Raw genomic sequence first — 25,303 nt, 5'->3', positions numbered from 1 at the left:
AAAAGCAAATGAAGATGGATGAAACGCCAAAAGGGTGAAGGGGATTCTCCTGTACAGGGATCAAGAATTGACTCCTGGGTCACTTCAGCTGTTACTGCTCTTTGTGGTGTGTGTTTTTCAAAAGGCATTTCCAGAGGGCCACTTCCTGATGGTAGCTGAGGCAAAGACCTTTAAAACTTGGTTTTGAGGTCATTCAGAGGTCATTGTAAATTGAACTCAATATCTTTGATAGGAGGGAAGCAGAAAGCTCTAGGGAACAAACCTATTTTACATATCATGTTATTTTTGTAAAATTAGTTGGGTTGGTTAAATCCAATATGCCCTTACCAGGTAAAGGAGGACATAATTGTACACCTCAGACCAATTAGCAATGAAGGAAGCTCAGTTAAAATCTAGTTTTCTGCAGGTTGTAATAGAATAAAATGGATAAAATTATTCTGTACATGGTTTACAAAAAAGGAAAAATGTCATCATTGGAGGAAAATAATTGTCTTTGAGAGAGAAAGAACAAACTGGTGTTTAATGAGCAAGCTCTGCCTCATATACCCAAAATTTCAAAACACAGAAAGATATCTATATTTCACGCCAGCACTCTAAACATACTTACTACGAAGCAGATCACACGTTTCCATAATATATACATCCATTCAGTTAATCTCAGATTGCATTAAAATACTAGCGTAGATATATGCAGAATACAAATGGTTTTAATCTGGACTGCTCTCTGCCCCAGCCTCTTCCTGCTCATTAAATCCTGTTGCCTCTTCAGCTTCTGACACCTCCTCCTCCCAGTCTGTCCCCTCTTCTCCCTCTGACCACTCATTATCACCTCAACACAAATCCCCTGGCTCTGAGACACCTTCACCTGGGGGTCCCCTTGGGGGTTGCCCAGCTGGTACTCCCCCTCCACATCCATGACAGCTACAGGAGAAAGGAGGGCATTGGCAAAAACAATTTGTTTTGCTAGAAACAAATATAGAATTGTTCTTGCTAGAAAGAGATTATAAGCTATGATATCTTCTGCGTGGTCTGTGAAGTGGGTTAAAAAAAAAGTCCCTTAATTTTCCACAGTACCTTGAATTTAGGTACAATAACTTGATTTCAATGAATAGAGGTATGGCTTGGGTGCGGGGGCTACTGCGCTGCCAGCGTTGCTGCCACTGCTGATGCCAGGCATCTAATGGAGCCACCTTGAGCAAGTCTGGTCAGGTGGGCGGGCAAGCAGAGGAGATGGGGGACGAGGGCAGTGGCGCCAGGGCCAGTTTCCAGATAACCACGAGTCTGGCAGAGGTAAAGAGCTTGATGGGTACTTCAGAGCAGGCGCTGCGCCTCATCCTGTCCATTTTCATGGGATTTCAATTAATAACTATGAGGCCCATATTTCTAATATTGCATAATACCAATGACGGACTGGTTTGTGTTACTCAGGGCAGGGGTGGGGAGATGAAAGACTAGAGATACTGTCCTGACTAAAAATAAGGTTTTTTAAAAAAAACCAAGAAACATTTGGCATCAACTGGAGGCTGGTTTAGGGGTTATTGTCCAGAAGGAGACAATATGTGTGATTGTTTTCTCTCCGGAAGCCATGCCCAGGTGGTGAAAGTTAAGTATTGTTGCTCAGATAAGGTCTGAAAGCAGTTTTCCTGGATGTCTTCCTTGCCCTTCTGTCAAATGGTCTCTATGAATGCAAAGCTGTGGACAGACATAGTCCAGACCTATTGACAGCTTTTGGAGGTGGAGCAGCGAGGACTTTGAGCCTACATTTTGGATACGACACTACTTCACATTTCTGACTAGAAATCTAAACTAGAGATGCAGAGATCACAAGAGACAAGTGGCTTGAATTAGGAAATTGCCTTTGCATTTGTAATACTGAGAGCATCCTAGCTGCAGTGCTTTTTTCTAAAAAAAATAATGTTTAGGGGTACTCTCATTTTCCTACTCCTATTGAAATACTGCCCCTCAATGAGGCCAAACTTAGATTCACAAAATGTTTAGGGGTATGCGTACCCCTGCGTACCCCCAGAAAAAGCACTGCCTAGCTGTATGTGAAAGGGTATTATCCTAGAATTGTTTCTTTAAATGTTAACTTTTATGTTTGCTGCTGAAGCAACATGTATAGAGAAACAACTGCACACAGCAAGCCTCTTTAAAAGATAGGGGGGACCTTGTTTATATATCTTTGGCTTTCAGTATCAACGACAATTTACATGTACTGCTCATAAACTGTGAATAAATCTGCATTGAAAAATATTGTAGAACTTTGTAAAATCATGCCTTCTACCTTTCAGTCTACTAGCATTATATTATATCACATTACACATTTCAAATTGGAAATGCTTTAATCAGCCTTTATAACTGTCTTAACAGCATAATTGTTCCATTTTTATGAGAAGGAATTGTTACCTAAAAAGATAACTGCTGTGCTCAGATTTGCATTTCCTTGTCACCACTTTTTCTGAGTGAAAAAGTATTTTTTTCTATCCACTCTTTTTTCTCGTAGTGAAAATGAAAAGTGTGTGGCTTTACCAAAGCCAGGATTATATATAAGTAAATATAGATTATTATTATCACCATCATCATTTTATAGCTGAACCTAATGATGAACAGGTATTGTTCTTATCCTCATTTATAAACCTGAAATTAAAGATAAACTTTATATTTTCAACAGTGCCCACTTGAATATCTATTTTTTCTTCTCGCATTTGGCTTTATTGAAAATATAATTGTAGTATTTAACACTTCTGAAAAGAATTACAATTGAAAACTTCCTCCTATTAACAGACAAATACTATAAATGCAATACCAACAGAGGCTTCTTTCCCCATGTGCTCTAGGCCTTTTCAAATTTCTGTAGCGCATTTTCTGGTTTAATCCTCTTGGAGTATTGAATGTTCACTTTATTTATGATACTATATATCTCTGATACATATTGAATACTTAAAAGGGAGCAGTGAGATTTTTAAGATGATCCCAGAGTGATGAATAATACGCTCGTTTGCTAAATATTTGTGATCTGATTTTTATATTGAGTACTAATAGTTATTAAAATTGGTTCTTTAAAGAGCATGTGATTACAAACCTCAGGAAAACAAATATTTTTGTTGGGCCTCCTGCCCAATAATCTCTTCCAAATATTATTGCAAATGATTACTCTGTGTGTGTGTGTGTGTGTGTGTGTGTGTGTAAAAATGAAACAATAAGCCTTCAGAAAGAGGTTATAATAAAGAGAGATTGTAAGATTTTATTATTTTTGTAGTTTTGAGTTCCAAAATCAAAGGCCTGCCCCCCAATAATCCTAATGGATTGACTTCCAAAATTCCTTGGATTTGTAATGCTGGACTTGTTTCTCTCTGAGGCTTAGCTGGATTCCCTGCAGATAGATTTTCAGGTTTATAAACTGTAATACCACTTAGTCCAGCTGTAAATTTGTGGTGAATGACTTGATATAACATTATAGGAAGAGAGCAGTTTTACCTATAAAAGTCCAGTGTATCAAATACCAAGGGAACAGGAACAGGGAACGGACTTTTCAATTAGTTGGCTGTGTGGCCTGATTGAACAACTGCCCTGTGGCTAACAAAGCTTTGTCTGTAGTATCGGCTTGCTCCTCGTCCAACAGGGCAAATAGAGTGATTCTGTGATTGGTCATTAATGGGCTAGTCATCGGGTGGAGGTTTTGTTCTTAAATGGGGGCTTTGTCTTATCCCTGCTGTTTAAGCCCCCTCCAAGCACTCCTCACCTGTCATATCTGTCATACATTTAATTCATCACGCTCTCTGGTCAAAAGCTACACTGATAGTATCAAAAGCAAAAGAGGGGGATTCTTATAACTTTAGCGATCAAAGGAGATTACCAGGCAAATAAGATTTTAATGAAGAAGGAAGGTTTGTGGAAGGACAATTTACTGCATTGTGATTCAACAACTTGCATGTTTTTTAAACTCGTATTATTAAAACTCACCTGCAATGGTTCAAACATCCAATCACTGATAAATCTGCTGCTTCAGAAAAAGACATGTTTGTGTTTCCTTTTAGACTTGCAAATTTTGTTTGCTGCTAAAAGAAAGAAGTCTGTATACATATTTCAAACACTGTATTTAAATATAACAAATTTGGTAGAGCTTGCCTTACGCCACATATTTATCTCAACTCTAGATTAAATAAACCCTACTGGGGAATTATTTGAATGCCAGTACAACCCTAAACACTCTGATTTGTAATCATTTCAGATGCAAAACAGATGGATATTTGCCAGTTAAAAACATTGATTGATTTGGGCACAAGGTTAGTATCAAGAGCATAATACTATGGTGGGCAAAGGTCCACTATGCCATATTTGTAAGGCTATATATCATATAAATATTTATTGGGTCAGGGCCTGGTTAAAGACTATTTTCTTATTTGTTTACAAGAGAACACATCCTCAGTGGTGGTGCCTTGTCTTAAAATTTAATGACCATTGCACTAATTCAGTTTTCCAACTGCATTTAAAAAGAAAAGAAAAACACCAGTCTGAAGAGTAGAATGCTAACAGTTTGGGCTTTTTGCTTTTTCATTTGGCAATTCCAAAACCATTGATGGATTATCTGCAACAGATGCTGGTGCTGCAGAAGGTTGAGTGCAGCCCTGAATTTTCAGAGTCATTGGGGGGTGGGGATCAATTAATTGCAAAGATATTAAACATAAAACACAATACAGAGATTCAGTAATTATTTAATCTCACTGAAGTATCATTCCAAATGTGTGTGTCGGCAGAATTATATTTTATTTTTACCTTAAAGAACTGCCTTTGGGGTTGGAGAAAATTATCAGTTTTGTTTATCAGACTGTAAATATAGAAATAATTATATCACCACAAATTTGATTGTATTGTGGCAAGTCACAAGTACGAGCTGAATCAACAATAAATGGGCAACAATCTTCAATCCTGTAGCTAGATTTCACACATCCAATCATTGATGATTTCGCCCCAACAGAAAGTCAGAATTGGACAGAAAATGGGTTCAGAGTAATTGTCTATACTAGCAGAACTGAAATATTCCATGTCTGAAATTAAAACCTGCAGGATTACTGTCCCTGCCTATAGTGCATAATGGCAGATAAGGCAACAGGTGACAAATGGTATAGTGTCTTGGATGTCTAGTATCAGCCATTAGCACAAGGACAGGGAACTGTAGTCTGAGGGACACATTTCCTTCTAGGCAACCTTCTAGAAGCCTCATGTTAGTTGTATGTAGGGCCATGAATGTTAATTTTACGTTTGCATTGTTTCTACACACACTCACATGTCCGAACAGGCAAGGAAGAAACAGTATCAGAGTTCAAGGACACATTTGAGTGAAGCATAAATTCTCAAGACAGTAGAAAAGCAGGACTGATGGGGAGAAGCAACAGATTGGGAGTGGGTGTGGCCCGACAGAGAGGTCTGAATGCTGCATTTTGCCCTCGAAACAGGGGTTCCCCATCCCTCCATTAGTATTTTTGTGCGCACAGAATATAAGCAAGATTTATTGGAAATATAAAGTGCAGTTTTAATCCATCCAAAGCAAATTTTATTTTAGCATAATCAGAATAGTATGAGAAATGCAACAGTTTGTGCCCATCCTGTGACATTCGGTTAACACTGGAAGGTCCAGGCTAGCCTTCCCCAACTTGGTGCCCTCCTAGATCCTTTAGATGACAATTTCCATCAGCCCTAGCCAGCAAAAGCCCTACTTGATGGAGTTCATTGGAGTTGTAGTCCAAAGCATCTGGCTGGGGAAGGCTGACCTAGGTTATATGAGAAACACCCACGATATGGCTCCTTTGTGCACCAGAATTGCAGTATTTCCTAGGAAGTGGTAATTATTGAGAAAACGTGTTTAGCTTTTTTGATTTGACCTATTGCATAGTTGAGTAAGATAGCAGATAATGCTGGTCCTGATACAGAGATGAAATCAGAAGACAGCGAAACTGCCGACATTTTCAAGAATTTCCTCTCCCCACCATTCACTGCTGATCAAAAGGATAGTATTCCTTCGAGAAGGAAGGGGAGAACAGTGAATCATGCATGCCTACCTGAGTCCTGCATTTTGCCATCCTCCCCCATTTACCCCCAGCACTTTAATGGCTGCAGTGCAGATGAGCTTAACGTGCTGAGTGGTATCTTGAAATTATATATATTATTACAGAATGCCACCAATTCCACTAAAATAGCTTGCTCATTGACTGTGTTATGTACACTTCATTCACTTAACTGAAAGAAGCATACCTCTTCATTTAACTTAAAAAGCACCCTGGATGTATAAAGTATAAACTCAGGAAAGACATGCATGCATGCACAGTATTGAATTGTAGCTGGTTAGAAGCTCTCCTATTTAATGCTGGCGAAGCCCTCCTTTATCTCTGTACAATATGTATAGTAGCACCATCTGTTGAACTATTAAAACATCATCCTAGCTTCTCACATTAAGAGCTCAGTCAGTGGCAATACAGGGTGCTTCCTGAACTGCCTTTTTTTTTTTAATATTAACTCTTTCCGTCTTACTTGCCAATACAAATAAAACCAGGCCAGTCAAGAAGCTAGGAAATGTCATAAGAAAAACAAAGGAAAGCCCATATAAACACCCTGCAGTCACAGGACAGAACAATCCTTCTTGTTTATATCAACAAAGCTAAGTTTAGTATATTAATGTCTAGTGGGAATATGTTTTCAAATCACTAGCTCTTCTGTGAAAAGAATCTTTGCATAAAGTGAACGGTCCCTTAAAAAGGAAAAAGAAACCTCTCACATGAAGTAGTGTACAAGACAAGCTAAGCTTTTCTAGGTGCAAAAGTTTTATTTCAACAGTAAAGGGAAATGTCTACCTTGCACAGAATAGCGCCACTGTGACCAAACTTGGTAACGTGTCGGCTCCTATTTCAGGCTGTACTTTTTTAACTGTAGGAGATATTTGATAAAGGAAAGAGAGGGGCAGGGAGGGGGGGGTGGAGAGAAAGAAAAGAAGCAAGCTCTTCAGTGACGCGTGCGAAGCACGTGGAAGGTAAATCCCCTAATTCATTCTATTCTTCCAGCATTCCTTGGCGGGTAGCCAAGCTAAATATTTCTGCTGGATAAAAATGTGCTGTTGTACGCAGCAGCCCTCTCTTAACTGGACAGCAAACTGTGGGAGAAGGGGGGCTTCTCCAAGCAGATGACGAGCCAACATGTGTGCCCCTTTATCTATTTATTTATTTATTTATTTTATTAAAAGGCGAGCTTTATGGGCTGTGATTGGATTAACAGTGAACCCTGGAGAAAGAGGAAAAACAAATTGGGAAACGGGTTTAGCACCCCCACCTTTTTGTCATCTTCTTTCGGGATTTCCTGGCTGGCTGCCACCTTGAGTCTATTGAATGTTCTTTAGATAAATCAATTAAAAAGGCTTTAATATTTGGGTGATTGGAGCGCAGCATATGGGCTGTGGTGCTGGTGTCATGCGGTGCTTGCCGTTAATTGAAATGATTAATAGAAGTGTTATTTTCTTTAAGACTAATTGACGAAAATAATGTAATTGAAAGCTGTCGAATCCTTCTGGATAACCCATGTCCATCGACCATTTCCTGAAACTAGCAAATAATAGAAGTTAAAAAAAAAAATCACACAATAATTGTTGTTCTGTTTAACAATAAACCTAAAAGAGTGGGGTTTTTTGTATTTCTGTTTCAGCAAATAATTCCTAAATTGACGTGCATCATGCATTTAGTGACTTTTAATTAATGAAATTAATAAATCAGTTATGTGGTTTGCTTGCATCGTGCCAACGAAGACTGAGTTTTCTGTGGCAAGCTAAGTCTTAACATTCCTGTTTCAGTAGTACAAGCCTTAGTTCTTATGAAGCCACTGCTGCTGTGTCATTTCCTAGCGCTGCATTTCAGAAACTGCCCCCCAGACAACAATTCCGCCTTTGAAATCTCATGTCCTGGAAAATCCGGATGTATGGCAGCCCTACATTTCCTGGCAGCTTAACATGTAGGCCAGAGTATTTCAGCTGGCCCTTAACCTCTCTGTCATGCATTACATCAGCATGGTCAGTCCAGTGTTTTTGAACTTACTGCCAGCTCCACAGTGTATGTCTTGCCTTGATTCCACATTCCATTGTTTGTAGTTTGAACACTTACATGCTTCATTTACCCCTAGTGTAACAGCACAAGATATCGGCCAAAATCTGCAAGCATTTCTGCATGGCTACTGCAGAGTTTTTAATTGCTCCTTCTCAGAAGCAGCTGCTTTTTCCACCCTCCCACAACTTTTGCTGCATAAGCAAATTTCAAAAACAGTTTTTGATTGGCGGGGGGGAGGGGGCATTCTGTTCCTGTCCTATGGTTTGTGTATGTAATATTCTATCACTGTTGAAAGTTTAGGAATGGGGTCTAATGCCAGATTTATTTTCCAATCTGGCAACAAAAAACCCTGATTTTTTTGTGTGTGTGCTGATAAATAATACTATTCAGCTTGTCATTTTTCCTGGTGGGGAGATCAAGGCAAGACACAGAGTAGTGAGGCATCTTTCTCAGCTTATATGCTAGTGGCCAGGCATTGCAACTTCTCCTTGAAATATCCTAACCCTTTTATAAGTGATGGCGTCCTTATATACATATGTGCAGAGGAGGAGCAAACATGTGATGTATCTGCTTTCCTCCTCTGCCATTATCTAGATCCATGTAGGAAAAATGTTGTGCATGATAGAGATCTCTGAGGAGCTGTTGTCCAAAACACCTGGTGTGCGCTTATGTATGCTATGATGTAAGTGCAGAAGCCCAGAAACAATCCAGTGCATGGTTAATACAGCAAATAAAATATATGAGGAAAGAGTTTTCTTCCTCAAGGCTTTACCTTCAGAACTTGGGAAACTTTTGTAAGCTTGGCTCAGCTGAGGAGCAGGCATGCCCTTTCAGGCACCACAAAATCAGCCAATGTAATCCTTTGTTACGAAACCCAGGCAATTGTGTGGTTTACATGATAGTGTCGGTTTTAAAGACTTCCCACACATTTCCAGTCTTTTTTTAATTTTTGGTTTAAAGAAGCTTTTGTATCATCAAAGGCTATAACCCCATTCAAGCCTACTTGAATGACTGAAGTGGACTATGGAAGGGAAGTCTTCAGGTTAGTGGCTGTTCTATGCAACTAATTCTAGCTCCAGACTTACTTGCTACCATTTGCCTGGCTTGTGGGAAAGTTCAAGTAAGAATATTATGGTGCACTGTACTTTTCATATAGGGAATTTTAAAAAAATTATTTGTATTCATAGCAACATTATTTCAGAATATTCAGCATGCACTAATATACAATTGCACACTATAAAATGATGGCCATAAAATTATAAAATTAATTTATTTTATTTTAATTAGGTTTGAGGGTTGGATGCTATTGTGTCTGTGTGGTGTTGATATTGACCAGGGGTCAGCAAACTTTTTCAGCAGGGGGGCAGTTCACTGTCCCTCAGACCTTGTGGGGGCCCGGACTATTTTTTTTGGGGGGGGGGGAATGAACAAATTCCTATGACCACAAATAACCCAGAGATGCATTTTAAATAAAAGGACACATTCTACTCATGTAAAGACAGGCTGATTCCCAGACCATCCACGAGCCGGATTTAGAAGGCTATTGGGCCGGCTCTGGCCCCCGGGCTTTAGTTTGCCTACCCATGGTATAGACGTATTACTGAGGAACTGCTCTGAGTTAAGTTAGTTGGACTTACCCTACAGATTTTATTAATTTATTTTATTTCTGTATATAATCATTCTGTCTTATGAAGCAGTCAACAGTATAGATATAAGCAGCAGCGTAGCTAGCCATTCAGGCACCCAGGGTGCCTCGTTGGCATTGTGCTGGAGAGAACCATCCATGGGGCCGAGGCAAGCTGCCCACTGGGCAGGGCGAGCCGGGGCAGGGCTCACTGTGTGGAGCCTGTAGGGTGGCTGAAGGGGAGGTGGTGGGCAGAAGCAAGCCCCACGCTGCCGTTTTGGGCAGTGCAGAGCCTTTAGGCACCCAAGCCACTGTGTCACTTCCAGGTGAGACGTGGCTCTGGTGTGCTGCAGGCCCCGCAGTAAGTGCCGCCCTCCATGGTGTGGCATCCAGTACTCCCTGCCCCTCCCGCCCCCCTAGCTACGCCTCTGATATATGGACATATGTCAGCTCATTGTTTACTTTAAAGCCTTCATGCTTCATGCTACTGGATGGAGAGGCAGGGTAGAAATAGAAAAATAATAGTTAAATTCTTTGGACATGACATGGCTTTGCCCTTCACATTCTTATAGCAGCACTCCAGCTCTTCAGGGGAAAGTGCCTTACCTTCTTTGTCCTCACTCCGAAGTTGTTTGAGTAAAGTGGAAAGCTGCAGGCTCATTACTGCAATCCAAACACCTCACCTTACCTGAGATGGCCGGTCTGACGAGGCCAGTATCTTTTTAAAGCAGGATGGGGAACCTGTGGCCCTGCAGACACGGGTGCCAACTTAAATAAAATGTTGGGGGGTCCAGGTAAGCCCTGCCCCGCACAATCATAAGATGCAGCACACACACACACACCATTTTATTGGCAATGCCCATCAAGTTTGGGGAGGAAGCTAAAATATTGTATTGGGGGGGGGGTGAAGGGACCTCTGCCCCTCGGAGTTGGCTCCTATGCCTGCAGATGTTGCTAGACTACAACTCCCATCATCCCTGACCATTGGCCATCCTCACTGGGACTGACTGGAGTCCAGCAACATCTGGAGAGCCACATGTTCCCCACTGCTGTTTCCCACTTAAGGAAATTTAGTCTTCCTTGCACATTCCCCTTTTTCTCCCAACAAGTGATCAGAAAACAGTGCATATGGTTTGTATATGAGCAACGTATTATTTATTTCTGCTAATATAAATATCACCTAACGACAAGAGGGAACTGTTGCAGATTGTAGATATACAACACCAGCACCTGTTAACGCGAATCTCTGAACATTTTAGGAGAAATGGGGTTGCTGTGATCAGATGAATGTTATATATGTGCAAGTGTGGCAGTACACACCCAACTTTCAGCTGTTGCAGTAGTCCTCTGGATTGGGGTCTTTACGTTTTAGGTGAACTGTATTGCAGAAACAGAAAGTTGCCACAAACAGCTGATAGTTTACTGACATTTCTATCAGTAAGCTAAAGATACTTGGTTTTTGGTTTTGAAACAATTCCCATTAGTCCTGAATCCAATCCAAAAGTCAGGGATGAAAGCAAAGCCCATATTTTATTCAATCAATGTACATCTCAGGTAACTTGAAAAATGTCTTTATTAGGTAGGAAAGGCGCTGAGTCTGTGTAGGAACACAGTATATTTATTAAGGATACTGTTTCATGATTTTTGTACTTGACTGTCTTTTTACATTGATAAATAGATGAAAGATTTTTTAAAAACTACTCAAATCTGTGTTTTAATGTCATATTATTATATAATGGAAAATTCAATCACACAAAGTTTGTGCTGGTAACTTCCTTAAGTTATTTGTCAAATGCTTATTCTGCCTTTCAAAAATAAAACACTTCCTAAGGTGGTTTACAGGGGTATATCAAAACGCAAACAATAAAATGCAATAAATACAATTCAAAACATTTTGATCATCTCAACACATTATTTATTTTGCGTTATTAATTATTTGATGTTATTAAACTATTGCAACCTTTCAGTAAAATTCAGTAAAATATAACATATTGAAGCCACTAGAATGAGATCATGCTATCCAATCTCCACCCAAACTGCAAATAATTGCAATAAGCTGTGACAGAAAAGGTGGGTTTTTAAAGCCCCTGTGAAAGTATCTGTTTAAATATTTTTGATTATTTCCCAAAGGTCTTGGTAATCAGAATTATCAGACCACCAGCCTAAGCAGAGTTTATTTTGTTAATTGCTCTTGTTAAGCCTAATTACTGAATGGGGTGGAGTAGAAGGAAAGGGGTGGGGGAAAATCTTCTCACAGGAGGAAATTCTAAAATCCAAGGCTCGGCTCCAGACAGGGTTAGAGGAGTGTCTCAGTGTGAGAGGTAGAGAGCATGTGTCCTGCGTGTTAATGTGTGCATGTGTGTGCGTGGTGTGTGAATGAGTGAGTGAATGAGTGAGTGACAGAAGACAAATATACGGACTAAAACCCTGGGATGCATGAACGAAGATTGGAAACCTGTCCTACATGGCTGTTCAAAGGTACTGCTAAAGAATATACTGCATTAGATTAATATTTATGTATTAACTGACTGTGGTTTTACAGTATACCTTTTGCTATGTTGTTGATTTTTTTACTTTAGTTTAACAGAAAACCTCTTGTGTATGTACTCCAGTTAGCTTTGGCAACCTGCGTTTGTCTGTTTTCATAACACTATTTCATAACGGAAATTACATGCAACTGTTCAAAACGAATGTCTTTGCAAAGAAAAGGGCTAGCATTTTTTTTAAAAAGTTTTTTGTTTTGTTTGGGTACAGTCCCAGTTCATAGCATTCATAGCACTGCATTGCATTCCTCTTTTTTGGTATCCCTCCTATAACATCAGTTTACTTCAGTAAACAGAAGTGCAAAACATAGATGGAAGTTTTAGTAGGTGTTACCTCATGTGTTTATGACCTGAAGTTTTATTGCTTTGAGATTAAAATGGTAGGAATTTGCATCTTGCCTTGTTTAACCACACTTTGTGTGTGTGTGTGTGCTACTAAAACCTTTCAGTGCTATGCATTAAACAACACTCCCGTTGTACACAAAAGAAAAATGCTACTGTTCTGTGACAAATGAGTGTTTGGGTGGCACGGGCAGTGAGTTACGTGAGTGATTCTTCTTCTGGCTAGCTGGAGATACTGAATAAATGTGTTTACTTTCTCCCTCCTCCCATGGTATTTATACTAGTTAATGTGTTGCGCCAGATAAATCTGTTTCCTGAGTCCATCTTTCAGCTCTGTTCTTTTCCTTCCCGGTTGACAAATGGTTTGAGTTTGACACAGTTTTATCAGCTGGGCCCCTGCTGGGTGCTGCTTGCTTTTGCTTTTATCATGGAAAGTAAATTATTTGCAATATTCTAACTAGCAGTTGGCAAGTCCAATTTAGTATGAACTGCCTGTTGTCTTTTCTTTGCAAAGCCCAGTTGTTATCCTAAATGGAAACAAAAGATCCAGGACATTCTCTATTACAAGCTGTTCCTCCCCCCTCCCCCTTTTTTATTATTATTCGAAAGCACTTCTTCATTTGTTTAGTTAACTAAAGCTTCATATGTTGAAATATAGGCTGAGCTGTCATTTCTAGTAACCTTATCTATAGTCTCCATAATTTCTTTGTTTAAAAGTATTGTTGTTTCTACTACAGAAGTGTGGTGGTGGGGAGCTACAAGTGAAATGGTAAACATAAGTAGGTTTCTTATTTTTATTTTATTAGTAACGTTCTATTGAAATAGAGAGAGACTACTAACTTATTTTTAAAACGTTATTTAAAACAAATGGAGATTAGTACTGTAAAAACATTAGGGGTGATGCTTTCCTGCCCGTCTGACTTGGAGAACTGAAAGAAGCCAGCAAACGGCATTACTGACAGCTTGACTGGGGGCAGCACAGTGGAACTCTCCACTCTCTGCACATGAAAGTATTCCTGGTAAAACTGTAAATGAAATGTTTTGAGAAGCCTGTGACAATTAGGACTCCAGTCTAAAAAATCCAACAACAAGCTGTCGCAAAACATTAAGCCATGCTGCATGGGGAAATAAAATAAAAGTCTCTTCTGTCAGCTCTGCTAGCATAAGAAGGTGGAGGAAGAGGCACTTAAGAAATAAGAGGGTAGAATGCTGCTAACTCGGAAATAGGCATTATTTCCAAGATTATTCTCCAAAGTATGTTCAGATGTAAATAAATTTATAGAATTTTTAAGACCAGTAGGCATTCCTACAACCATATTTTCTTATTCCTGTGCTGCCAAACCCAGGCACCCTGAAATTATTAATTGAGCTCCGCAAGAGGATTAATTGTGCTGTTTTGAATCTAGTAGATGCAGATATACAAAGTTTCCTCTGCTATTATGCACACAAACAAACATAAATAATTACCTGTCTTGTGAAAACTATATGAAAGGCCTAGGATTCAATTTGCTGAAGGGCAGCACTCCTAGCTCCACTTACTGGGAGTAAACCCCATTTAAATTCAGCACGTCTTTCTTCTGAGTAGGTATGGTTAGAACTGCAGTGTTTGTTAGCATAACAGTATTCTTATGTATATAGCTTATCGGAAGAATAATGCACTCAAAAAAACCTATATAATCTAGCTGAACACACACATACCAGTGAATGGATAGAAGTAAAATCTCAAAGTGTGTGGGTGGTATATGAAAACACACACAGAGACATGAGTGTAACGTGCAAGTTTGGCAGCCAGTATTGGTCAGACAATATGGCTTGTCATTGTGCATGTGCTCCACTTGTTGAGCTTTTAATAACAAAAAGTACAGTTTAATCACGATTTTGCCAAAGTGGCAAAATTGGCTGCTGTTTGCAGATTAGAATATTGTTTGGCGTTACAGAAATATTATCCTGGTGCTGAGTTCTGATGTTTTCTCTTTTCCTCTCTGCTAACACTCCTCTGTGCTTTTGGAGGAGGCGGGAAGGGGTGGAGAGAGGTCCAGATGGGAAGAAAACAGGTCCTGAAAAGACCACATAGGAACTAGGTCAGGTACTCTGGAGATTAAAGAAGCATGCTTCATCCCTGTGTGCAGGAGGCAGGGACAAGCAGCACACAATTACAAGGAATTAGAACAGCAACAAGTAGTTCAGATTTATCAGCTTTAATTGTCTATTGTCAGGACAGAGCTGCTCTTGTAGATCAGGCTGCTGCCAGTGCCTTAATACCTCTAATGGACTCTCCATTGTGGGATTATCTCTTCTAGGGGACAGTGTCTTTCTTTAAAAGTTGTTGTTTTGGGAGATGCAAAAGAAGTAAAAATAAAAAACAAAAACAGGCCTGGCCTTTTGGTAGTCTCCAACACATACACACACACACACACACACACACACCACTTCCTTGAAATGTTGTCTTCTTAAGGAAGTCAGGATGAAGACCCTTGTGATGCCTTTCTGTCAGCAACCTGTATTCTTTTGCTGGAACTGAGAAACACCTATTTGAACATTAACCTTCCTTAGGTCAACCTTACTCAACGAGCCCCAGTGGGAAAACAATAGCCTGTTGATAATCGAGCAGATAAGCAGAGATGCATCATTATAAAGGGGGAGTGGGAGGGAAGGAGGGCTCTCGGTTCTCTTTGTTTTAAAAGCTTTCCTGGATTTTGCAAAGCAAACATTTACAACATTTGGAAAGAAGGATAAGGTGTCAGCTATTTAATGAGAACAGATGAAATTTTTGTTTTGATACATGCCAGTTTGACTGGATTGAAAGGGTGCAGCCACCATTGTCAGATAGGTAGGAAGTGAAAACCACCTCTCCAGAGAATGAGGAAAAGGGATAACTTTCTTAGAGTAAGAAAATGTGATCAATGGTAATGGAGTGCCTTTAGGAATTAAGGCAATCGGTTTCTAAAGAGTATGTTTTGTTGTTTCATTCTGCTTAAGGGTTGGTTTTTAGGAGTTAAGTGATGTTCATAAGTGCATTTCAGCTAGGAGATTGTATAATGTTATTTCAAGAGACACTTACTTAAAAACAAATAGCAATTGCAAAACTCCTTAAGGTCACCACTTATTACTCACCACTAAACGTAATGCAGCCACACCTCTTCAACCATTGATCACACTTTTAGTTCTAAGAAGTCTTTGTGCCTGTTCTCTTCCTTTGTTGCCAACCTTGTTTTAAAACAAAATGTACAGTCTAAATCATCAGAACATCTTCAATTAATTAAGTCAATTCAATGGATAGAAACGTGTCCTGTGTTCAAATTACTGCTAATGCATGTACTTTGCAGGTGGCTTTGGAAAAGCTGCCATATATTAACTTTGATTCGCTTATCTGTAAAGAGGGGAGAATATTTGATAGAAGAAGCTATAAAGAAATATTAAGAAATGTATGTACAATGGTATGATTAATGACTGATTTTATAGTCATTACAGTAGGATCCCTAATGCAACATGTGCTTGTTCATCCAGTGGGCAAGATTGAGAAGGGAGATACAAAACTTTACCTGTATTTATTCAGAGCTAGCTGGTAAACCTAAGCATTTTCTGTTAGAGTTATCTTGTTTTTAGAATCCCTTTAAGAAGGGAATGAATGTCAAACTAAGTGGAATTTAGCTAGTACTGGGTATTCCAGAACAAGTTACAATGCTTTGCGCATTCATTTAGACTCACAATGAGGCAGGAGAAGGGTCGTATAAATTATAATAAAGCTAGGTCTCCCCATGGATTGCTACCTCTGGGACATTTAGTATCTTTCCATGGGTGGAAAGAAAATAGCCAGTAGCATTGTCCCACAAATGCTTGCACAATGCAGGCAACATCTATTGTTGCATAAGTGGACCTGCCCTCTTTCTCTCCCCCCACACCCCAAATCAGCTCCAGAGGGCCCCACAACCCCGGTGGTCATCCTGCATGATTTGATTTTTCTCATGCAACCCTTTAGCACAAGGTGTAAAAAAGCAATTCAGTGACATCTTCCACATCCAGATGGCAGCCTCTGACTTCAACATATGGCAAGGAATAAGATAAATAACGTAGCACCATGCACATTTTTTTCTTTCAAAAATGAGGTGTGTGTTGACACCGTATAATACTAATAATAAACCTTAGGTAAATTTGGAATGCACTCTTATTCTTCATCTGAAAAGCTGCTTTCTCAAGAAAGCATCTTGGAGTACTATTGCTCTCAAGCTGGCATTTGAAGTGTGCAGAGCATTTTGTTGTTTCCAGATTTGGAGGGGCCTGAAGTGACCAGATTAATTTAATTTTAATTTAATTTGCAAGGAAACGAACCATGTACACCACCTTATAGTCCTTGGAAGAAAAAACGGGATATAAATGCAATAATAAATTGGAGGAGAGTACATTAGGATTTGTTTTTTAAGCATGTCACTTTGTAAAAGGCATGCATCGGTGCCTTTATCCTCATTTTTAGGATCATGATCTGGTTGCCTCCCAAATGTTTACAGCCATAACAATGCCAATATGGAGGAGGAGGAAAATGAAGGGATTTGTTGCTTCTGTTGATGTGGTCATTCTGCCACTGACCTTCTTTGTGTAAGAAGGGGGAGGATGTGAAAATAGCTGTGTGTTAATCTTTGGGGCACTTTAAGGCCCCTAAAGAAAGTTTCTCCAGCCATTTTCCAGGTGCATTGCACTCTTGGTCCCCCTACCCCCCCTTTTTTTAAATGATGTATATGCATAGGAATAAAAAAAATGTTGAAGAAAACAGCAGCTGCAGCTGAAGCTTGAGTAGCATCAGTTTACTGTGGAGCTAGAGTGGCTGATACCATCAAAGGAAGTGGGGTGGGGGTGAAGAGAGAGTTTCTGACATCAGCGCCTGTTGGAGCCATTCATGATTTGCTGCTGGACTGCAAGCTATTGCACACATACAGAGAGAAAGAGAGAGAGAGACCTGTCTCAGAAATGCTGACTAATAAGGTAGTTGAGGTTTTCTGTGAGCAAAGAGGGGAAAATGAAAATGATTAAAAAGTCCTTTTTCTGAAATGAACAACACTGAGACTGCAATTTCTAGATGACAGCACCTACTGCTATGAAAGAATCCTATGCAAAAACAAAAAAACTGCCAGTCAAGTCACTCACACCTTGATAAATATAGGTACAAGCACACATTTGTGTGCGCACACAAGTCATGAAATCATTGGCTGTGTGCATATATAAGGGACAGAAGCTATGTCCTATTTGCCATCTTTAATCTGATACGTTTGCTATGTTATGTGTTCATCTTCACTTTGCTTTGCTGGAGATACTGATATTCTGATCCAGTACTTTTACTAAGAAAGACCTACATACATATGAAGCCTTGGGGGGGGGATGTCACTAAAAAGCTTCAATCCCTTCTGAACAGTCACAGTTAGTGTTATGCAGTTCTTGCAACTCTCCATGATACAGTGGTACCTCAGGTTACAGACACTTCAGGTTACAGACTCTGCTAACCAGGAAGTGGTTGCTCCAGGTTAAGAACTTTGCCCCAGGATAAGAACGGAAATCGTGCGACAGTGGTGCAGCGGCAGCAAGAGGCCCCATTAGCGAAAGCACGCCTCAGGTTAAGAACCATTTCAGGTTAAGAACGGACCTCTGGAACGAATTAAGTTCTTAACCTGAGGTACCACTGTACACTGATGGCAATGTAATCACAAGGCAAAAGGGGCAGGGGGAAGTGGTATATCTCATTTTTCATTGCGGCATCACATATGAGCTCCACCTTTTATATAAAAATTCCTCAAAATTTTTTAACTAGCATACATGGTTTTCTCCCACCCGCATTTTAACTGCTGTGGTAGGTTAGTCTAGCATATATTGAATGGCTGAACAGAGATTGGATCCTAAGTGTCCTTAGTCCTAGTGTAACGCAGGTATGTGCATAGGAGCAGTAACTGCAACTGTGCTCTACAATGGTAATTAATGCTGTGCCGGCAGCTCGCTTTTGTACTCTGCTGAATATCTTCAGTGCCCACACAATCAATGGTGGGCAAACAGAGTTTAGCCTTCCAACACCCACTGTCATTGTTTCTATCAAATGAAAAGCAAAATAGCTATTTCATGATAGGCAAGAAGAATCACCATTCTTTTTTAGTGATGGGGCAAGAAAAAGCCTGCGTTGAAAAGTTGTTTGTTAATAATTTTGTTTTTGTAATTTCTTTTTATTTTTAAATTACCAGGGACCTAGAAAGCTCTGAGACATGTCCATGTCAAAGTGAGACTTATATCTTGGTATAGTGGGTGGGGTAGACAGCTTCAGTATGACTACATTGTTTTTCCACTCCATGTGAAGTGATTCAGGCCACTTCATGTTACATGAGTTGCATGTTCACTGCTTCTGTAGGACAAGTTCTGTTGCTTATTAGAAGTAACATTTATAGGAAGCTGTCATGTCAGTTGCCATGGATATCTAAGGTTGCCCATCACTGTAGGACAGTGACATGGTGGGAAGAAACCATGTCAGTCACATGATTTACATGATTTGTTCCCACAGATGTTATGGGAGCAATAGACAGAAACTGATCACTGGCCACCCTGAATGAAAAGAGACAACCATTAGCTGTGGGGGTGGTCATTTTAATTTATACTCCTGATTTGGAGAGCTAGCCATTTGTAACTTCCAGCCATGTGATAAAGCTGAGGTTATGAAGATCCCTCCCCAAATCAATGTATTTCTGAGTAGCTACAGGAATGTGTTGGTGTGTGGGTTACCATATATCTATAGGCCACAGGCTTACTATGTCAATGCTGAGTATGTTTTTAAGTAGCCTCTATTGTTGTTAATAGTCCTCTGATTCTATCTCAGCATCAGTTAATTACCCAAGTCAAGGTGGCCAGATTTCTTTGCTTTAAACAAATGTTTCTTCCTACTGCATATCCAATTACCTTTATACCCATCAGCGTGATGCCCTTACCACCTTTCTTGTGGAATTACGTACCAGTAACAGTTAAGCCAGGACACTTGTTTGGCGCTGTTGTCCTACTTATGTCCAACGGTATGAGTACTTCTCTATTAGAAGATGCCAAAGGTCTTTACACAGATATGTACTATTCTCAGTACTGCGTCACCTAGAATGACATATAATCCCTTTCACCTTCTTCTGTAAGAACTTCAGGAGGGTGATGGTATGGTGTATGCATCAGACAGAATGGACATTTCTTCGAACAATGCAGATTTCCATATAGACAGGTAGTTGTGTTTTGCATTTTTATAGCAAGTCAAAACAAGTTTCTGCCCACGTAAGAGGAAAGGCATGATAATAATAATAAAAAAAAAAACATGTCTGCTGATGTGATGTAAAAAGGAAAAGTAGGAGACTTGTCCTTTGGTGAACTGACTGGGTGATGTTTGTAATATTGTGAGTGACTATAATTGGAACTATGCATCATCATAACTGTTGTAAGCTGAAGGATTCCTCAATGAAGGACAAGGACCACTGAAGGAAGTTAGGCATCTGGTTTGTTTGGTAATGAGAAATAGGAATGCAAGGTCTGTGCGCTTAATAATAAACAAACAGGACACTGTATGCCATCATCACAGGATGTCCTTCCTTCAAGGCAATTCACTAACAGGGAGAGGAGGAAAAAGAAACAGCACATGTTCCTCTTAATTATATTCACACCAATACTTCTTTGATCAGCAACATGCTCTTTAAGTGATTGTGTCTAATGAAAGCATCATTGATGGAACTTTTCTTTCTGTTAGCATATGACCCATTCTCTCTTAAAGCAGGGGCAGGCTTAGTTTCCGCTTTGAAATGATGCACTTTTAAAATAGTGCAAAGTTAAGGCTGAAATCTTACATTCACTTACCTTGGAGCAAGTCCTGCTGGACTCAGTGGGGCTTACTTTTCAGTAGACATGTGTAAGATTACCTTGTAAAATATAAAACTACTCAGAATTGTAAGAAAATATGCAACCTGGAGAACAATATTGTTGTAAATACTTTTTCTTGGAAATTGTAAGCATGTTTGTTCGAAAAATGCCCAGTTAAAATGAACAGATTTAAGCACTAGGTCATAGTTTCTAGTGTTACACCACCAAATGTTTGTCCTTTTGCATGTGAGTTAAGCTGGATGCCAGTAGAATGTTAGCAAGCATACGTGTTAACAGGAAAAACTGTATTGGTGTGATCTGCTGAAAGGAAAAATTCCTTCTGACTGGATCAGAGTTTCATTGGATATACCTGTGTGAGTTACAGGTATAGCCCCACCCCCTGCTCTTGGCAGCCGTGACTGTGAGTAAATCAGATGAGTGGCTAATAGGAAACCTGAAACAGGGAGGAGAAAGGAAGAGTCTGTTTGGTTAACACAGACTGAAAGTATCGTAACATTCAGCCCTCCAGTGTTTCAAAGAAGTTGAAGCAGTAAGTGCAGCAGCACCTGTCTGACAGTAAAGACAGAGCCAGAAGCAGAAGCAGAAGCAAAAGAAGCTAGCTCTATTGGTATTACTTGAACCCGGCCAGTGGAAGAAGTAATGTTTACTCTGTAGATATGTGTGAGACTTACCTGAAACGTTGCGCTGCCAGCTGGAATTATTTGTGGACTGTACCTTGGTAAGAAATTTTCTTCCTAGCCCTGTCCGGGAGACAGATGATTTTAGCACTCTTTTGAATGGAGACGGCAAACCTGTTAAGGTTCTCCTTGGAGACTTTCTCTTTAAGTTCGAGAGACCTTTGTTTTTATGATGATTAATTCTTTCACTGCTAGTGGCAACTGCCGGTTCACTGAGTTTCAGTATTAGTTCTCTTGTCATAGCCTACAAAGTGGTAAAGGTATTGTTCAGATTGTACTAGGGTTTGATCTCATCAAGCCCACTAAAAGCACCGTATGAAGAACTATTAAATCTGCTCAATGCTGTGAGGAAGTGTGGAATTAAGTTGATAACTTTGTTCTTCCAAACACTTCATCTTCTGAAAAACACTTCTTTGAGTTGGAAATATGACCCTGCTTTACTCAGATACAAATGAAAATCTCTGGTAGGATTAGCAGTACAATGCTGGAGCCTAAAGCCTTTGTTTTGGAAAATGCTGTAGTTTAATCCAGTAACTTTATACCTGGGGAAACAAAATGATGTGTTAACATTATCTTTTTAATGGGTAAGTAAAACTTAATTCTGTAAGTGTGTTCTTCAGATATTTAGTTTTTCCACAGAATACTATTACTCCGCCTCTTTTAAAATATGTTCTTTTCTGAATGAGAGTAGAAGACAAATAGTATGTGCTAACAATTATAGGAGCCCTAAAAAATTTTTTTCCTGATATTGTAGATGGGAAACTGAAGCAGAGGGGAGGCTTGCCTGTGGAAAGAGAGTACATGGCTGAGGTTTGAAATAGTGAGCCAATGCCATACAGCATATCTAATGCAGTTCAATCCCTGTATTGATGGTAGATTTTGCACTTTGTATTTAATTCTGTTGGAAGGCACAGAAAACAATACTATTGTATTTTTGTCTCTTTCTGATCCAAGTGGATATTTCTAGTTATTTCAGACTGGCTGTTTTCAGACTGATGTTGGTAGGATACAGTCTCCCTCAGCTGTCTGTGTGTCAGAGGATAAGAGGATGTCAATAGAGGGGAGGGGAGCGTTGTTTTTGAAAGTTGTTTGTGTGTTAGAAGCCGGTGGGAAAGTTCAGCCTTCCCCATTTGGAAAAGGCAAGCCTGTGTTCCGCTCGTCCAACGTGCACTTTCCATTTTTAGCCCATTCAGACGCAGACAGCAGTTCCTTCCTTTTCCTTTCCTTGTTTATGACACTTTTCCAAGGCAGCTTTTCCACAGGCTCTTTTGCACACAAAGCCTTGAATCTGCAGATTCATCCCCCCACCCCTACTGTTCAGATACTGAGGGAAGGTTCTAAAGAGGTGTGCACAGGTGCTGTTCTCAGACATGCTTTTCCTATTACTTTTTGTGACTTTGTTATTTTTACCAGCCCCAGCTCTTGAAAGCATTCCTTCAAAGAAGGCAGCTCAATTTATAGGGTATAGGGTATATGGTGTCAGTCCTCAGCTATCCCACTAATGCCATCTATTTGCCAATAGACAGCATTTAGGTCACAATGCTAGAGGTGCTGAGAAAGGAATGGGAAGTAAATTTTCTTTTCTTTTCCAGGCTGCCACACTGTGTAGCTCGTATATTGTGAATCCCAGAGCAGTGAAGAAAAGGACCAGAGTTGATAATGAAAATGGACATGAAGGATGCTGACATGACTCTATGGACAGAGGCTGAATTTGAAGACAAGTGTACCTACATTGTAAATGATCACCCCACGGAGCCCAGCACAGAAGGCTGCAATGTAACCCAGGCTGAGTCTTCCTTGCCAAGGAACTTGATTTTCAAATATGCAGGACATGGCAAAGAGGTAAGAACATGTTTGCAAAGGATGATTCAAACCTGGTAGCCAGATCACATTGTTCTTGGAAGTGGGTTTGTCTTCTTGATTTCTACATTCTCTAATGTTTGGGTGCCACGGCTTTCCAAGGTTCACCCCTAGAAATGCACCTGGAGAAAATACCTTCTGCACAGGGAAGCACAAACATCTCCAAACTGGCATAAATCGACTAATGTCTGCGTTGCTAAATAGACAAGAATGTTACTTAATTTAGGAATGGAAATTTCTAAAGATTGTATTGTAGATTTGGGTTCTAAGCATACCTGTCTGTAGGAGATAATAATATTCTCTACTCCTGGATCAGGTAGTGAAATACTATGGTTGCATTGAAATGGGTTGCTTTTCCTTGAATTATTAGACAAAGGTGTTTTTTTTTTTAATAGGCTTATTGTATCAGTTCTTTATAGGGTTCCAAGAAGAAAGGATGATGTTAAGGCCAGGTCATTAAATAAGTAGCCTGTATTTATGTGACTTGTTTATCTAGGGCAGTGCACCTTTATTTGTAGCTGGACGCACAGGTATATTTCAGTCCATGTCTCTGGAGTGGGTACATTCTTTGTTGTTGTTTCAGAAGGGCTGGAAAAAATTATCCCGGATGAGCAATTGGTTGCCTGTTTATTCCTTCATATAGAGTAGCTATTATAGCTAGGCGTGAAGTTCAGCTAGTTAATAATGGTAGGGACGGCCCATCATTTTTGTCCCTGTCCTGCAACTTGTGGTGGAACAGCTATAACCTGTGCTGCTACTGTGGCTAAATAAACTGACCACGGAGCTAAGGGAGGGTGTAAATTCATTCCTTTCTAGTTATTAAATGTATCCTCCTACAACAAACAGCATGGAAAGGCTTGCATGTAGAAAGGAGACCAGAACTTCAACTGATATAAACTGTATCCGGATGTCACAGTTTTGGGGAATGACCAGGAAACTTGTAATAGGCTAGTTATCTCTATGGACTTGCATTATTTCACACTCCCATATAGCCCAATTAAATGATTAGCTATGAGAAACAGAATTAGAAGATTTAAAATGTACCTAGTATATACCATGCACATGACTTAGGTGGGGATACTGTGAAACTGTTGACAAATGGCACTTAATTGATGAGCCTGAACATCAGCTAATATGTAGGATGTAGCTAACATCATTTTTCTGTGCTACGGTGGCCTCGCTTGCTTGGTTTGATCTTCTTTGCCACATCACAAGCTGGCTGAAAAAAACTTTTTTAAAATTGCTGGCTTTGTATTGGCAAACATGAATATGTGTAAATAATGGATTGGATCCAGAGTTAAGCACAGAGCTAGCTGACATTCCTGCTTGCCGTTGCAACCCACCCCCCTGCCCCCAAACATGCTTCACCAAGAGGTCTGAGCCTCTGCTGAGTGGGATGGACTGTGGGAGAAGGGGGGTCCCCCAAAATGAGGCAGAAGCACCTTCTACCTGTGGGAGTTCCACTTATGGAAGGTACCATGGCATGATTTGGGGGGGGGGGATTCCCCTTCCCCCATAATCCATTCAGCAGAGGCTCCTAATCCTCAGTAGAGCTTTTTGGGCTCTGGTGGTTTGCTGTAGGGAATAGGAAGTCCAGCTCCCATTTACTCTTTTATATACGCTGAACTCTGAGAATACTGGGTTACATCTGTCTTACTACACACAGGTCTGGAACTACTGCCGAGGCTGTTTTGAACAGTACTTTAAGTTCTTGAAATGTTTGTGGTTGTTTCTCATAATTAACTACTTATCTGGATTCTTCTAAGGAATCTGGATAGCCAGTATCCTCATTTGATTTCATTATAGTCTCCTTTGTCAAGTGAAAAGTTAGCAGAAGGAAATACTTATTCTTCCTTGATTCCATGCCCCTCACACTCCCTTTAGAATTGAGATATCTGTAACTTTCTTCATTATGTGCTGCCACAGATTTAACTATGTTTGGGGCCTTTACCATGTTCCTTTTCACATTCTCATAATTGTCATTTGATCGGCAAGGTGGGGTGGAGGGGCTAAGATCAAGAGATGGTGAGTTGCCCAATCTTGTGGCTAGCCCCAGATCAAAATCCAATAATCTGTTTACTGGTCTGGATTTCAGCTGATTCATTAATGGAAAACAAAATAAGAGATACCTGCTCTGCTTTCAAGAATAATGCCAATATAACTCAATAAATCTAATACTTACTCCTCATTTACAAATAAATGGTTGGAGAACAGCATCTTTTATACAGGCATGGGCTAAACAAAGCTTTTGGTAGATTTTGGTAGGCTCAATTTGCACAAATAAACATTCTCTGTCAT

The 25,303-nt window shown here is 39.9% G+C and overlaps 1 protein-coding gene across 4 annotated transcripts in view; it reads left to right on the top strand.

Annotated features, from left to right (window-relative positions):
- PRDM1 (PR/SET domain 1) overlaps positions 1 to 25,303 on the top strand; it is an 85,776-nt gene that overhangs the window by 41,659 nt on the left and 18,814 nt on the right. For 2 of the 4 annotated variants that reach the window (XM_083433492.1, XM_083433490.1), the window contains exon 4: positions 22,738 to 22,987. In XM_083433492.1, the coding sequence (XP_083289618.1) occupies positions 22,805 to 22,987 (183 nt within the window). In that variant the 5' untranslated portion in view covers positions 22,738 to 22,804. Of the gene's footprint in view, positions 1 to 11,719; positions 12,187 to 20,729; positions 21,187 to 22,737; positions 22,988 to 25,303 lie in introns of those variants that run through there. The other 2 variants (XM_083433491.1, XM_083433489.1) reach the window with 2 other exon arrangements.

This window comes from Podarcis tiliguerta (assembly GCF_965153285.1).
Source record: "Podarcis tiliguerta genome assembly, chromosome: 3".
Lineage (NCBI taxonomy): Eukaryota > Metazoa > Chordata > Lepidosauria > Squamata > Lacertidae > Podarcis > Podarcis tiliguerta.
Note: the sequence above shows the minus strand (reverse complement) of the source record. Positions and strands in the feature narration are given on the sequence as shown.